At 42.4% G+C, this 17,515-nt stretch overlaps 1 protein-coding gene across 3 annotated transcripts in view; it reads left to right on the forward strand.

The window, feature by feature from the left end:
• RELN (reelin) overlaps positions 1-17,515 on the forward strand; it is a 308,114-nt gene that overhangs the window by 162,897 nt on the left and 127,702 nt on the right. For all 3 annotated transcript variants that reach the window (XM_081879038.1, XM_081879039.1, XM_081879040.1), the window contains 6 exons: positions 3,580-3,731; positions 6,179-6,291; positions 8,047-8,255; positions 11,543-11,671; positions 12,525-12,634; positions 15,357-15,423. In XM_081879038.1, the coding sequence (XP_081735164.1) occupies positions 3,580-3,731; positions 6,179-6,291; positions 8,047-8,255; positions 11,543-11,671; positions 12,525-12,634; positions 15,357-15,423 (780 nt within the window). The remainder of the gene's footprint in view (positions 1-3,579; positions 3,732-6,178; positions 6,292-8,046; positions 8,256-11,542; positions 11,672-12,524; positions 12,635-15,356; positions 15,424-17,515) is intronic.

Genomic DNA, 17,515 nt, shown 5'->3' on the forward strand with positions numbered 1-17,515 from the left:
ATTCTCTAGGCTTCAACCCCCTCTCCTGGGTCTCTATTTCTCTGTGTTCTCTATGTTGACTAGCGCGTGCATATGTAAATATACACAAAATATCAGTGCAGTGCCGTGCTTGTCTCCCATCCCACAATAACTTGTTACTTGTGCATAAAGTAGACCTTGTAGGAAGCTTTTGAAATATGGCTATTCTGTAACCAGGACAACTAGCTTCGTGGTCTGATTAAAAATCCTTACATTTTTAAAAGAAGGAAACTGTTATGACCTGCTCACTAATATCATTGCTTTAGAAGCCAGTGTATGACAGGCTATTGCGGAATAAATGAGTGCAATATGAAGGAGATTCAATACATAGCCTTCAACAGTGTGTAATGGGCCTGAGGAGTCTGCTCCAGCGGTTATCCTTGGTGTGAGAATAGGTATATTGCAAACACACAAGAGTGCTCATATTTTCTCTCTGTCAAATATTGGAGGCTATGCATTATGTGTTGCTTGCTCTGTGACTGTCTGAGATGCCAAACACTAGTTAGGAATTGCATGCTGGTTTGTCTTGTGAACTTTTGAACTTTCCCTGCAGCCCAATAATGTTCTCAAGCTTTAGGCACAATGAAGTAACTGAAATTAACCAGTTATTGAAAATCCAGATAAATGCCAGTACCAATTAACCCCTTTTTAATTGCAGAATATATCCCTAATAAGTGGATCTTTTGTGAATGCTGTTCCAATTAAACATCAGCCCCTGCCACTCATTATCATTAGTCTAAATTGGTTCCCTGGGAGTTATCCCAATAAAGTAACAACCCTGATTAAGTAAACCCACTTCAGCACCTCTTAGGCACCTTGCCTTTGGAAGAGCCCACAATTACAGGCATGCAAACATTTGTAATCCCACCTTGAGAAACTAGTTTGGACTGTATTTAAATTGTATCAGCAATTTTGTGAAGAAAATAAATTACGTAATTACAGTCTGATTAGAATGTCCTGTGTAAGAAACTATCTGCACTGATAATAATGATTTGCACTGATACTTAATTTTTTTTATTAATGTATTATGAGGTACATCTTGAACGCTAAGCATTGAAAAATATTTGATACAACTTGTACCAAATGCATGTACTTTATACAATGTGGATTAACATTAGCACGGTTCAAGATGTATTCTCAGTGAAACTGCAGCTACATAAAAAAGAGCCTGCTGGATCCTGTTCTCACAACCAGATGCCTATGAGAATCCAGTAAATGGATTTTACATATTGTGCATGATCCCCACATATACAAACAACTGGGGGCATGCTTTGACTTTTTCTGATAGATCATTGCTCTATGGTGGCAGAGGCATTTTTGTGTCGAAAGTGGAGCCCAACTGGTGGCTCCAGCTATTCCTCCACCCCTCCCAATGCTGATAGCTTCCGTGTGCTGCATGGCGGAACCATGTTTAGGAACCTGTTCTTGCTCCTAAAAATATGCAGAACCTGCTTTTTGAAGGTTCTTTGTAGTTCCAGGAGGTTCTTGAAGGTATGGGTGCATGTCCTAGACAAGTAGTGAGTAGACTTTAGATGCGTGGAATCTACTGTTCTGGGCCAAAAAAGAATACCTTCAAAACATTATTATTGTCTTTCTCTCTAACCCCCGAGAGGCCTTCATAAAACGTTACTGCATTTTCTGCTGTTGCTTTCCAAGGAAACTTCTACAATGTCTGAAGCTCTTGATGTCCTTCAGATGAAGGAAGATGATGTCCTCAAATGTCTTGCTCCAGGAACCCTTCTGGGAGGCACTGATCTAAGACTTTTAGATATGACAGACATAGCAATTCATTTATAAAAGAAAAGGTGTTGCTGTTGGTATTTATCATCATCAGTCTGAAGAGAACATAGGGAAAACTTCTCTAGGCAACCTATGCTTTCGTTGCCATTGAGAACCCAGATGATGTGGGTGTTATCTCTCCCAGGAACACAGGATAGTGAGCCTTTCTGAAATATGCTGCTTGCACTTTCGCCAGTCAGATCCAGGGAGCCTTCTGTGAGCCCTTCCTTTTGTTTGTCACTGATCCACGAGCTGCTTATCAGCCACAGAGTGAATCGTAGATAAACATCTGCACCATTGCCTTGTGTAATCAGATTCCCCTCTGTGCATCTTGTGCAGCAATAAGGGGGCTCACCCATTTGGTGTGATGTGGGTGTTGGCTTGTGAGGCCCCACATTGCTTTTCATGAGTACAGTGGTACCTCTGGTTGCGAACGGGATCCGTTCCGGAGGCCCATTCGCAACATGAGCAGAACACAACCCGCAGTGGCGTGTCTGCGCACGCGCAGGTTGCGATTTGGCACTTCTGCACATGTGCGAGACATCATTTTGCACTTCTGCGCATGTGTGAGCGGCGAAACCCAGAAGTAACCCTTTCTGGTACTTCCGGGTCGCCGCGGGAACGTAACCTGAAGGAATGTAACATGAAGCAAACGTAACATGAGGTATGACTGTACCTGTGGGAGGTCCATGCCTGATTTCTTCTTCCAACATGATCCCAAAGAGACTGAAATGGAAACTGCAACTGAAAAGGCAGTTACAAAGGAAGAATTGCAAGGCGAATGGACTGCATCTGTACTTTAATTCACTGCTTCTCCACAGCCTGAGGTGGCTGAAAGTTCTGAAGGGATACAATTGCCCTCTTTGCCAATACAAAAATTCCCTGCTAAATAATTGTAGTGCAGCTTGCCACTGAAGATCTGCACTGCTCAGGCACCTCAAGAATACAGTGTGTGTGTGTGTGTGTGTGTGTGTGTGTGTGTGTGTGTATTGGTGGTGCTCTCTCAATGCTATTGTACCAGGTAAAGGGTCATCAAGACTGAAAAAGAGGGTAAACAGCTCTGATCCTTCCCTCAATTCTGCTCCTTGGTGGCAGTTAAAATGCCTATTCCGTCATTTTTGTTTGCTTATTCTTAACCTTTTCATCCATCATTGAGGCTATTGCCAAGAGTGGGGCAAGCAGCTTGGTCAGGAGAATACACAATGCATAAAAACCTTTTTAAATATTCATAATAATTTTGTCAAACATATAGCTATTTGGAATGATGATGAACATATTTCAAATCTTGTCATGCTGCTGCTGCTTCTTCTTCTTCTTCTTCTTCTTCTTCTTCTTCTTCTTCTTCTTCTTCTTCTGCATTGGACACCAAAAAATCACCTGAATATGAAAAATCACCTGAATCACCAAAAAATCCTGAATATGCTTTAATTAATTAATGTAAGTTTGCTGCTTTTAGGACCAAGGGCCACTTTATATGACCTTTTAGCTATAAATTGTAAGGTGCATTTATATATTTAAAGACATTTGTACCCCACCTTTCTACCCCAGATGAAACAGTTAATATATTAAACATAACAATATCACAGGAGACCACATATAATATGAGAACAAATATTGGTAGTAAATCAGGAAGAAAAACAAAATACTGTACATACCCAGCAGGCCTGAACATACTGTCATATTGGCCATGGTTTCCTGTTGAGTCTATACTCAGTACCAAGGATTGCTTCTACATAATGTGTAAAATAGCCCTATCTCTTACATCTTGGCTAATGTCTTCAGGTGGGATATATCTGGAGCTGTAATCGGCACTGAATGTGGAACCCTGGAATCAGGTTCATCAGCTGTTTTTCTCAGAGATGGAGAGAGAAAGCTGTGCACTCCATATATGGACACTACAGGTTACGGAAATCTGCGGTTTTATTTCAGCATGGGTGAGTATGAGCCATTAGTATGTTTTGGCATGTGCACATTTGATGAGAAAAGGTGAGTTATTCTTTTGGAGAGTGTGTTACAACCAGTCCTTCAGTCTGAGTGCCTGTCCTTTTCAGAATCTGTGCCGCACTTGATCCTCACTGCCTCAACTACCCTTGACCTTTGGTTTGGCCATTTTTCCTTCCTTCCTCACTGTCACTTGCTACTAAGCCTTCACCAGGAAGCAGTTATCACAAGTACTTTTGACAAAACTAGAATGGTGATAGTTCATCCCTTCCATACTGAGACTGGATCTAGACATGTCAAAGAAACAATTCAGTTAATTGCGTTGTAAACTCATACAGCGAAATCCGGTAGGGAAAGACAGGACTCCACAGCATCATCTTGTGTCACAGTGTTATATCGCATATACAACATATATAAAACACTTTTTCTTTACCAATTTAGCTGAGTCCTGTGTCTTCAGACCTCGTAACTCTGTGCATTTAACTCTGAGAGCCAGCTTGGTGTAGTGGTTAAGAGCGATAGACTCGTAATCTGGTGAACCGGGTTCGCGTCTCCGCTCCTCCACATGCAGCTGCTGGGTGACCTTGGGCCAGTCACACTTCTCTGAAGTCTCTCAGCCCCACTCACCTCACAGAGTGTTTGTTGTGGGGGAGGAAGGGAAAGGAGAATGTTAGCCGCTTTGAGACTCCTTCGGGTAGTGATAAAGCGGGATATCAAATCCAAACTCTTCTTCTCTTCTTCTTCATTTCCCCCTCCAAACCCTGGTAGGGGCAGAAATATATGCTATTTGATGACATCAGGACCTGAGTAAATTTTACTATACATTTCCTAGGAAGAGGTAGAAAACTGTACCTGTATTATCGTAACATCGAGTTCCAGCTTCTGTTTCTACTTCACCTGCTACATTTCCAGTGGGATGGGAGGTGTATGAGCCTAGTGTCATGGCACCTGAGTCAGAGACAGTGTTTTTGAGGAGCATAATTTGCAACAGAATTGGAGGCCAAAGTCTCAAATTGGTTATGCCTTAGTGTCCCAGAAGAAGAATCTATATTTTAAAGGTGTTGGACAGGGCTTGATAAATATACTGGTGGTCACCTGAAGAGTTCCTCCTCTTCATCTTCCTTTCTCTTGCATTTTGTGCCTTCCCATTTTTTCTTTTCTTTTCTAGCTAGTCCGGTAACGAGCTGTTACAATAATGACTTGCCTGTGGTCTAAAAGCAACCTAAGCCAGACAGAAAAGTATTCTGTACAACCTCATGCTGAAATACTTTTGGAAATCTTGTACTGGCGGGTCTTCCACAAATGGGTGGTTGTTACCTTGGTTAACACTTTGCGAAGACAGCAGATGAGATAGCAAGCAGGGGGCATAGATACAAAAGCAGAACCATCTGCCTCTCATAGTAAGAGAGCTGCAATTACTGGAGTTTTGTAACTCTTTTTGGTAGTGGGAACCAACAAGCAGAAGATTTCAATGTCAAAATCACACACTTTGTCTCTGCGACACTTTTTCCAGGAATGTTGTTTTTCAAGCTCTACAGATCAGGTAAACTACATGTGGAGCTTATTCTTTCAACACTGTGTTCATTAATGTGAAATGGAAAGACAGTAAAGGAAACAGAGAATAAATTTGCTTTTCCGATGAAGCAGCCTTTTATGTCAAAAAGAGTAAACAGCCTTTCTTACTGGAAGTAGAAGTTCTCTGATATTTGCTCTGAATTGTCACGTCTCCTCTGTGCTGCATAATGTACAAAAAAAAAAGCACAGGAAGGGGAGATTTCTGCATTTCCAGGTCTTTCAGGAGATGCACACCTGCATGAAAAACAGGAAAGACACTTTAGTCGACCTCCTGAACTCTTGGGCAAAGCTGTTGGCTCAGCAAGAAAGGCTGTCGACTTTTATGATCACACTGAAAAACGTTGTGTGAAAATTTACTTGGTTGAATATTCAAGTGGGGAAAATATTAGGAGGGTGGAAGTAAATTTTAATTTGAGTTTAAAATATAGGAGCTGAACTGCATCCAGAATAATCCTGCAGAACAGTCTTGTTGGGATTGTAAACTTCAAGTTGCAGATAAGAAACTGCATGCTTAAATGCTGTGTGAAATCAACCTTTCTGCATATAGAAAACCAGCAGAACAGTATGAAACAGTCAGGATAATGTGTTTCTTTTCTACACAGAGTTGCTTTATTTTCTTTTTCTTTTAACTTCCAAGCATGTGGTTCTCATCACTGTTTATTTAAACCTCATTTTGGGATGGGTGTTCTATTGCTGCATTTGCTGCATTTCAGTGGCATTGACTTTTGTTTCAAATGTTGCACACATCAGCTTAACAATGTTTGGCGACGGTAATTTTCACAATTGCTTTTATGTAAGGTGAGAAGATTTTAATATACAACTGAATGTTAAATCGCTAACTCCACCAATATACACATTGCTACAGGTGGGAGCTGTGATGCTGGACAAACCCATGAAAGTGACGTCATATTGTATGCAAAGATTGAAGGAAGAAAAGATCACTTAAATCTGGATACAATGACCTACACTTCTTATAGGGTAAGAGTTCAAAACAAATCCTGAAGGTAGCACAACTCAGGTGGCAAATGCTTGGCTCCTAAATTGATCCTCATTCATATATCAGATTTCTACCAATTCCCCATTCCTCTGTACCCCCCTTCCTGTTTCCCAAACTATTCCCAAATTTGAGGCAAGTTTGGAGGGGCTTGTTCAGGTAAAAATACTATTAAAATAGTTGTGAAATTAGCATGGTGTCTTCACCATTTAAAAAAATTATTGGAATTGTAGTTCAATAAGATGGCTACGAATTCTGTTCATCCTAGCCTGCCTAACAAAGTCATGGTTCCCAACCTCTTTGGGAATATGAGAATGACTCTTAGACCTATTCCTGTAAAAAGGTAAAGGTACCTTTGCCCGTACGGGCCAGTCTTGACAGACTCTAGGGTTGTGCGCTCATCTCACTCTAGAGGCCGGGAGTCAGCGCTGTCCGCAGACACTCCCGGGTCACGTGGCCAGCGTGACAAAGCTGCTCCAGCGAGCCGGCACCAGAGCAGCACACGGAAATGCCGTTTACCCTCCCGCTATAAAGCGGTCCCTATTTATTTACTTGCACTTAGGGGTGCTTTCGAACTGCTAGGTTGGCAGGCGCTGGGACCGAGCAATGGGAGCGCACCCCGCCGCGGGGATTCGAACTGCCGACCATGCGATCGGCAAGTCCTAGGCGCTGAGGTTTTACCCACAGCGCCACCCGCGTCCCTTTACCTTTACCTTTTTTACCCTAATTCAAACACAAGAGAATAGAGATGACTAATCTCCTTTCCATGGAGGCGCAGGTTACAGCAACAGCCAAGGCGACATTTTCCCACCTTCGCCGCATCAAGCAGTTGGTCCCTTACCTTTCCTGCCCTGACTTGGCCACAGTGATCCATGCGACAGTCACCTCCAGGCTTGACTACTGTAATTCACTCTATGCGGGGCTGCCCTTGAAGCTGTCCCAGAAACTCCAGCGGGTGCACAATGCAGCAGCGAGGCTCCTCATGGGGTCTCTGCCACAGGAGCATATTCACCCAGTGCTTTTCCAGCTGCACTGGCTCCTGGTGGAGTACAGGGTCAGATTTAAGGTGCTGGTTTTGACCTTTAAAGCCCTTCACGGCCTAGGACCCTCGTACCTTTGGGACTGCCTCTCCCGGTATGCCCCACGGAGAGCCTCAAGGTCCATAAATAGCAGCACCCTAGAGGTCCTGGGCCCTAAGGAAGTCAGATTAGCTTCAACCAGAGCCTAGGGCCTTTTCAACACTGGCTCCTACCTGGTGGAATGCTCTGCCTCATGAGCCCAGGGCCCTGCAGGATCTGATTTCTTTCCGCAGGGCCTGTAAGACAGAGTTGTTCCACCTGGCCTTTTGCTTGGAGCCAATTTGATTCCCCCCCTTTCTTTTTTCTTTTCCTTTCTCCTCCTGCGATGAGGCTGCATTTTAATATTTTAATGTTTCAATATTTTAATGTTGTATTTTAATCTTGTTTTTAAGTTGTATTCATTCAACTTGTTTTTATTATTGCTTGTTAGCCACCCTGAGCCCGGCCTTGGCTGGGGAGGGTGGGGTATAAATAAAAATTATTATTATTATTATTATAATGTGCAAGTACTGCTTTTGGAACAAAAGTTTTCTAGCATAGTTTGTATGTATTTATATGTATTTGTGTGTGTGTGTGTGTGTGTGTCTATTTATCAGTCTATAATTTATGTATCTCACAGATTACATTACAGAAATGTAATTAATGTGATTTCTGTTGAAGGTTCCATCTTTGGTTTCGGTTGTCATCAGTCCAGAGCTGCAGACTCCAGCTACCAAATTCTGCCTCAAGCAGAAGAATCATCAAGGGCATAACAGAAATGTCTGGGCAGTTGATTACTTCCACGTTCTGCCAGTGCTTCCTACTACTGTAACTCATATGATACAGTTTTCTATTAACTTGGGTTGTGGAACCCACCAACCCGGCAACAGGTAATTGCATTTATTTCTTTTTTTTTTATGCAATTGTTAATTTCTTTTAACAATTCTAGCTTTTATCAAACTGCCTCCCTGTGTTCCTTGGTGCATTTATACAGGGCTAGTGTTAGGATCTGAGGGCTCCTGAACAAGGGACCATCCATGGACCCTTTTCACCATGAATGGGCTGAGGTAGCAAGATAAGCAGAATGAGAGAACATAGTAGGAGAGAAGACCTTAGCTCACTGGTAGAGTGTGATTGGCAAGTAGAAGGTGCCATGAGTAATCCCTGGCATCTCCAGTTGAAAGTATTGAGCCCCTTTTGGGGCTCGTGGACACTTTTAAGAAGTTTCAAAAAATGTGAGCACCATCACAAAATGGCTGCCGTGAGGCCTGGCTAGTCACAAAGGACAAGTAACTCGCCCAAGTAACTGAGTACAAGGAAGAACTGAGGTCTGTACCTACAAATACACAACAACTCCTTTGAGCTCACAGCTTTCTGCTGTAAATTGAAAGCAAATGCATAGATGGGGTCTGAACCACAAACCATAAAATTGCTCATTTGAAACCATGGCAATAATTGTGTTTCATTATTTCTTCAAATCGCTTCTAACTAAACTCACTTCCCCAATGTCTTCCTCTCTTTTTTCAGGATTGCCTCCATAGCTCTCTTTCACAGGCAACCCCACCTATCCAAGCATGCACCCAATTCATCTCTCTCCTCTCCTCTCCTTCCTTCCTTCCTTCCTTCCTTCCTTCCTTCCTTCCTTCCTTCCTTTGGTCCTATCTGCTCTCCTTCTGCTCCACCAACACCTCATCTATACTGGTTTTGTCCTCCCTATGTAGCTCTGGCTTTCCCCTTTCCTACCTTCCCTCCATGGCCCCATCTGCTTTCTTTCTGGGTCCCACAAGGTCCCATCCACCCCTGCCCAGATGATCCATGCAAGCAAGCCAAGTCACACCATGTGTCAGAAATATTATTGTGAGCCAAGCCACATGTGAAAGACAGCAGCATTCTGTGGGTTTATGTAAAACTTTGGCATCTATTTTCTTCAGCTAGGACAGTAAAAGCATATGATAGGTTTGAAAGTTTTGGCCAACTTTTGCATACAACTTCTTAGGAACCCTTAGTTGGCCATATGTGTTCTACATATGCAAATGTAGGTGTTCTGTATTTTGGTAGACCATGCTCAGGAGAGATCTACAATTAGAACAGTCCTTTTAAAATGAATTTCTCTTTTAAGGTACAGGTACAAGCATAATTTCCTGCTTCATAGTAGGGTTTTTCAGTACAGTCTTTGATCTTTTTTGAAAGATCTCCTTTCAACTCACATAGTGGCTCGGATTCAGGGAGTTTGTTTTGCTTTATTCATTTTTTAAAAGAACTGCTAACTTCCCACAAACCTCATCTACATTTCAAAAATAATTTCACCATGCATATCTCCTTGTCCACCAAAGCATAATTTTTTAGCAGTACTCTCATTTCATGACTAGGAATATAGTAGAATATGGTGTAAATGTGGTCCTCAAAGGTATCCATAAAATTTCAACTCAAATGAAATCAGTGAAGCCTCATAAGCTATTTTAATTTACATTTAAAATATCACACACACAATAATTGTGCGGAAAGACATTCTTCAAGTAAAATCATATTCCAAATAAATTATTCTGAACTGGATAAGCCATGTGCTGGCTATTTGGCGCCAGGCTGATGAATTATTAATTTGTCTTAATGCTTCATTTGCAGAACTTAAAATGAGACTATTAGAATTAAACTGCGCTGCTTAAATTATTCTACACAGACATTTTTCAAAAGGCTACATTTCTTTCAATATTTCCCAAATTAGTTGAAAGCTCACAGAATGTGACTTGTGCTTATTCCAAAAGTATGTACTGAAAGTGCTTTTATTTTTTTTATAATGAGTGGCAGTAAAATACTTTAAAAGTTCAGAGGTGAGGTGATTCATGTTGAAAGAACTTTGGATTAACTCACACATTTGTGACCACTCACAAATACACTCCTCCTCGTTATGGACGATACAAATACACTCCTCCTCGTTATGGAGATGGTTGCAGCAGGGCATTCTTAGATGACAAAGATCAATCTGGGTTCTAGTCTGGCTTTGGGACCAAGCTGACCTTGGTCACCTTTACCTAGAACTCAGCAAGGGAAGTACAAGCCTATTCCTGCTTCTCAGTCACAATGAAGCTTTTGATAATGTTGACCTTGGCATCCTCCTGGACCAGCTCCATGGGATAGGATTGGAGGATCTGTTTTACAGTGGTTCCAGTCCTACCTATGTGGTCAGGTCCAGAGAGCATCACTGGGAGAGTGCCTTTTCACCCCTGAGAAGTTATGTTCTGGGGTGGGTGCTACAGGGCACTATTTTATACCCAGTGCTATTTAATATCTATATGAAGCCACTGGGAGCAGTCATCAGGAGATTTGGAAGAGGCTGTGTGTGCCACACATATCTAACCTAAGATGTGATCACCTGAACTGCTCCAATATGTGAATATCTCCTTAGCTAAGATCTCTCACACATGTACTTCTTGTACCCCGTACCCACCCTCCACCCACTAGAATGCTTCTTGGAGATGCATGGGAAGCTGTTCCTTCTCAAGGTCAGAGTAGTCTGATATAGGTCTAACATCTATACACACTGCAATCCTCCTCTCCCCCCCCCTCTTCTCAGCTACTTGGGAGGAGGCTGAGATTGTCTACTATGCAGCTTCTTGATCAAGAAGATAGCTATTCTCGTGTGCCTACTATATTTCTGTGCTTCTGTGGAATATAACATGCGTGCACAGCTTGGCCTTTTATCCCTGATTGTTCTGAACTTATGAAATATAAATAACCCAACTCAATTGCCAGCTCAGCCTCCTGACCCCTCCACAAGATGGTTTGAGAAACCTATTAGCAGTAGGAGCTCACAGGCCTTACCTCTCAGTTTCCCTTCGGTCTGCCTCCTTCTTGACACACCAGTCCTGGCATCAATCCTCTTTAAACCCAATGTAAAAAACAACAGCCTGCTGAGCAAGTCAGACTTGCAGAAACTGCTCTCACACCCATCAGCTAAACACTTTCTGACAAGGGTTACCATCTCATCTTTTAACGCACTGTGCTTCATGTCTGTTTCATCTTGAATGTTCAGCACTCACAGGCATTTCATACTTCAGCATCCAGGGGATCAATTATTAAATAAGCCATGATTTTAAAGCTTTTGTGTGTTCTTGCTATTAATCTCAGCTAGTGTGGGATGAATAGCCCATTTTACTTCTCTGTTTCTTTGGGTTCCTAGTGTCAGTTTGGAGTTCTCCACCAACCATGGCCGATCCTGGTCCTTACTTCATTCTGAATGTTTGCCAGAGACATGTGCCGGGTCTCACCTTCCTCACAGCACAGTCTATGCCTCGGAAAACTACAGCGGGTAAGGAAGTTCCCTCCCCAAGCAGCTCTAGTGCAAGAATGATGCAAGAGGAAATTGCTCGTGACTCTGAAAAGCAACAGATGTGATGTCAGTGTCTTAGCTCTTCTCTGTGACAAATGGAGGAAGGCATCTGATGCTATGCTAATAAATTTTATTCACCTCAGGATGTTTTAAGTGTAAGAAGGACAGCCTGATGTTTTCAGGACCCATAGTAACTGAAAAATGATTTGATAAATCTATTAAATAAACGTGAATTTCTTAAGAATTATATCAAGCCTAAACAGTTGCTTATGGTTAACTCCCTCTGCATATTCAAACCTAAATGGCTATATATGAGTCCTCGTTAAGCAGCAATAAAGTTACATTGCAAGTGTAAAGTAAACCTTTTATGAGTGATGTCATTAAGGCTTCCTCAAGTATGGGCAAATCCCAGTATAATAAGGATTTGTCATAAAGGCTCTTACTCTACTTTCCTTGAACATTATATGTTCGTTCCAGAATTGTTTCCAAAGTTCCTATTTGTATAACAATAATTTGAAGGATTGAGAGCAGCTAGAATAATCTGCTTCAGTGATGATAGCCAGAGAGCTTACAAGCTAAATTTAGATTTGGAAGGGGGAGAGTGAGGCAAGGATATTAAGGAATGAATATATGCAAATACAGTTGCATGCATTTGGACTTAAGCTACTCTATCCACTCCACATGCTCCTAGAGTTTAAGACGCTGTGATCCTGAAATACTAGGATACCCTTTGTCTTTGTGAGTGAATGAAGCATCTGCAACTGGTATGAGCTTGACACTATTATAACTCTAAATTGACTTGTAAGTTTGAAGGCTCATATGTTTGTTTCAGGTGGAACCGAATAACTATTCCACTTCCCAATGCAGCATTAACTAGAGATACCAGGATTCGATGGAGGCAAACAGGACCAATTCTTGGAAACATGTGGGCAATTGACAACAGTTAGTAGTATTCATTACCATCATCATTGTGCCTCAGTAGTGCCTATTGTCTGTGCTCCCTTCTCAGTGAGTGCCTTTGTGTTTCGCAATATGATAAAAATTGTAGGGATCCCAGTTTCTTAAGCACTCCCCCCCCCCAAGGTGTTGTTGTTTTCTTTATTAAAGTGAGGCTAAATATCATTTTTCCAATTTAAATGGCTTGCAGAATCTTAGGATATAACATTATGCACTGAAGCCGGCAAATACATACACCAGGGCTGCCCAAACTTTTTTCAGAGGGGACCAGATTTGATGAAGAGAACATGCGTGTGGGCTGACCAAAGTTGTTGAGCTTTTTTGAAGTTGCTGAGCTTTTTTTAAGATTTTACCCCAGGACATATACTACCACGGGGGCCAGATTAAATTGATGGGCGGGCTGTATTAGGCCCCCTAAATGGACTTTGGTCATGCCTGACATAGAGCAGTGGCGTAGCGTGGGGGGTGCAGGGGGGCCGGCCGCACCAGGCGCAAATCCACGGGTTAGGGGGCACAAATCCACGGGTTAGGGGCGCAAATCCACGGGTTAGGGGGCGCAAATTACTTGCCTTGCCCCGGGTGCTGACAACCCACGCTACGCCACTGACAGAGAGAGAGAGAGAGAGAGAGAGAGAGAGAGAGAAATATAGGGAAATCCTAGAAATTGTTTTGAAAACATAAACCTGATTTACGTATGTAATTTAAAAAAAAAAAATAATGCATGTGTCCTATTACACAGCCACATGTGGAGTTGCAGGAATGATTTCTCTGGCTAGGTCCAGATGTACCAGGAAACCAAGGTTTAGAGATTTGCCACCACATGCTCTCCTAATGTCCATTTCTCTTCACTCTCCCTGTCTCTTGCACAGGAATTGCCCGGACACTTCTCTGCGTGGGTTTAAATATTACAGCTAACCATCACTACATCCATCTGAGTGCAATCAACCACACACTCCTATTTTCACTTTTATTATTGTGTTTAAACTGAGTCTCCAGAGCGGGTGTAGGAGTATGGCTGGTTTCATTTTAATCCTGAGTGGGCAAGGAATTCATTTGCAAGAGGGAAGAGGCAGGGAGAAAGTAGGCAGAATTTCAAAGCCTGCTCCGAGTCCTCCAGTCCTCGTTTAGCAGGCCTTATTGCCAGTAGATATGTAGATTAAGTCATATGAGATCTATTAATAAAATAAGAAGGGCATGATCAAAGCAAAAGCATTTTACAATGTAGCACTTCATTTGTGAATGACATACTATATATCTGGTTTTATAGTAAACATATTTGAGGAACAAGAAAGCTGCAAAATGTCCAAAGCTCTGCAAAAGAATGTGAGAGTTCACTAATATCCCCACAAAGAAATAGGATAAATTCTAACATTATTTTATTATAAATGCAGGTTTTCAGGCCAAGATCTCTGATGTTGATCTGTGAGTGTGTTGTTGCTTTAACGAAAATTTTGCATCAAGCTAGGAAGTATGAAAAACGGAGTACACTTCTTCTTTTAAACAAGTTGCAGTCCAAAAGCTGCACCATGTAACTCAGTTTTTACAGGAAATACCTTACATGAATTAAAGCTGCAGTCCTATACATACTTATTTAGGAGTGAGCCTTACTGAACTCAGTGAAACTGAGTAGACATGACTAGGATTGTGCTATTAATCTTATGGAAGGGGAGATGGGGAAGAACCTTTGATAAGTGATATTAAAATGTGTGATAGTTAATTCCTGCTGTTTTTTGTTGTAATGTTATTCACACATGCAGATTTTTATTTTTTGCATTAACTAGGGATTAACTGTTTTTGAGCTTTTGAGGCAATATTAATGTTTTGGATTGTGTGTGGTGACATCCCCTAAATGAAGGAAAATGGACATCTAACACTTTTCACTGTGTATTGTTATTAAGAGGGTATCCATGAAAAAACCGTAAGGCTAAAGCCTTCTAAACAGAACAATGGCAGCACAATTGGTGACTGAATGTTCATGTTTTGAAACCAAAACAAGTCCGCATGAATTTTCCATCAGAAATACATATTTAGCTTGCCAGTTTGGGCCTGAACACGGCAATGGCAAGGCATTCCAGTGCTAGCTTCAAAGTTTCCAGTGGGAAAACAGGGCCAAACCAGGGACAATTTCAGTATCATGCCGGTTAAATGGAATGACTTTGTTCACATGGGAGTCTATGAGAGTGCTGGGTCTCCCCTGCTAGACACTAGAGTTTGTTGTCATAGCATGTACATGCTATACAGTGTTATTTGAAATGTTGTACTGTATTGATCATTACTAACTTCTTAGGTTGTCACACACTCATTGTGTGTTATTCATATCCATTGCTGGTTTTCTTGTATTTGTCTTGGGTCTTATTGAGCTCCTGGATAATGGATATAGTAAGGCTATTTTTGGAAAACTGCTTATCAACATCAGTTTCCTGCAAAAAAAGGGCAAATGTCCAAAAAATATCCAAATCATAAACTTAATTGTAACAATATTCAAAAGAACATAAATCATCTTGCAAGAGCAAGTTTTGTTTCAGTCAGAGTCATAGTTAACAAATGCTTCCATCCATATATTCACTATAAATCTATCACTTACACAGTCACATTGCTTGGATTAAATATCCTAGTCTTGCTTGATATTATGAAGTCAGTATATCTGTGCCTTGTTTGTTTTTTCTTTGTCTCAGAATTTAATATAACTAGTTTTCTTTATCTGCAGTTTACATTGGGCCATCTTGCCTCAAATTCTGCTCAGGTCGAGGGCAGTGCAGTAGAAATGGCTGCAAGTAAGTCTGATATAAACCACTGGCCAATGTATTTGTGCTTCATATTATGGTTCTTTCTAGTTCGTCTGTCCTCTGGGAATGCACCTTCTCCTGGTAGAATAGGCAGGATCCTCTACAAGTGGTTATCAAGAAGAGTTCTCGCCTTGCTTAGACCAGACTCTTGTTAAGTCATTCTGTCATTCATTCAGCCCATATGGAATCAAAACAATTATCAGGTCCTCTTATGTGGCATAAGGTGGGGACAGTGCTATTCACCAAATACTACTGCAGTCTTTCAGAGGGGCCTGCCTGGGATCCGCGATGTAACATGGACTTCAGCACCACCTAATGGGTTGCTCCCTTTGTCTTTTGCCTTTACTTTGTTAACCATGCCTATTATTACTTCTCCCAACTGGCAGTGGAAAAGGGCATAGCTTCAGCTGCAGGGGGGGAAGCATTTCCCATGAGCGCTGTCAGGGGTTCAGGGAGAGAGACGCAGATGAGGGAGGAGAGAGAAAGTGAGGGGGAAGGATTCCAGACTGACGAGGAAGAGGATGACAATGACCCAAGATTGTCCATGAGTCCGTCCAGTGAATCGGAGGACTCCCAAAAGGGAGCCCCTCTGGTCAAGCCAAGGGGAGCTAGAGGGGGAAGCAGTCAGGAGCAGGGAAACGAAGGGGGAACCCCCAGTGGGAGTTGGAGAGCGAGACCGGCTGCTCCGCTGGAACGGAGTGAGGGGGGAGGAGTGACCAGTGTGTCAGAAGGAGCAGAACAGGAAGCAGAGAGGGGAAGGAGATCAGGGCAAAACGTCCTGCCGGAAGGGGAGGAAAGTAGTATCGAGGGCAGTGTAACTGTCGAAGGCAAGGTCAGGAGCAACGTACGCGCGCCAAGTTCAAAATGGGAGGCGCGCGGAAATGAAGAGAGTCCTGGGGAGGAGCCTGGTCCCAAAGCCCGAAGGAGGGGGGAGGAGGCGGCAGAGGACTCAGCCTCTGGAGAGTCCCGAAGGGAGAGAACACAGGGGGGCAGAAAGACCCTGCGGAAAAGGAAAGAGAGAAAGAGGTGGACCAGTACAAGCCTCTTAAACTGGTGTAGAGGGGGGACCGACTCAGAGGGTACTTCAGCGGTCTAAGCGTAACAGACGTAGGGTCACGGAGCTCGGATGTAAAGCTAATAATGTTCTTCAATTAAAGCTTTTGTACATAAGCTGGAGTGGACTTTGGTCTCTTGTGAGCTGGGACCACGGGTGACTCTGACAAGCGCCATACCCGCTACTTCAAAAATTATTTGCCTTTTCTCCAGAGGTTTTGGAGCATTTTAAAGTTCCTCTAACAGACACTCCAATGGTCACCCTAACTTTTAACATTTACCATCCAACCATAACAATAGTTGCACTGAAGTTTTGAGACTGACTCCATTAGCCTCAGAGCCTCAGCCTCTATTTGCTAGGGTTCTGGTTATGTGGACTGGTCACCTACCGTATTTTTTGCTCTATAAGACGCACCAGACCACAAGACGCACCTAGTTTTTGGAGGAGAAAAACAAGAAAAAATATATTCTGAATCTCAGAAGCCAGAACAGCAAGAGGGATCGCTGCTCAGTGAAAGCAGCAATCCCTCTTGCTGTTCTGGCTTCTGGGACAGCTGCGCAGCCTGCATTCGCTCCATAAGACGCAGACACATTTCCCCTTACTTTTTAGGAGGGGAAAAGTGAGTCTTATAGAGCAAAAAATACGGTAACTGCTTTCACCAAATCTATTAATTAAAAAATGGTCTGTAAAATATATCTTTGTCTGTGACCTTTGTAGCAGAGTCCCTTTTTGATTGAGTGGTAGTTGGGCCTAGGTTTCTGGCCTCGGTGTCAGTCACAAGCAGAAATGAGGCCATGCCTCTCTTTGGCCATGGAGCTCTCATTTGCAGCTGTGGATCATGAAAGCTCGGAATTTCCCATGATTCCCAACTACAAAAAAAAATAATGGGAGTCCTCTGCTATATGTTACCCCTACCGTTCCCTAGCGCTTTGTGCAAAAAAGGTTAGCGAGTGGCAAAGTAATAATAATAATAATAATAATAATAATAATAATAATAATAATAATTTATTATTTGTACCCCGCCCA

The sequence above is a fragment of the Podarcis erhardii genome (genome assembly GCF_964252035.2).
Source record: "Podarcis erhardii genome assembly, chromosome: 10".
Taxonomy (NCBI): domain Eukaryota; kingdom Metazoa; phylum Chordata; class Lepidosauria; order Squamata; family Lacertidae; genus Podarcis; species Podarcis erhardii.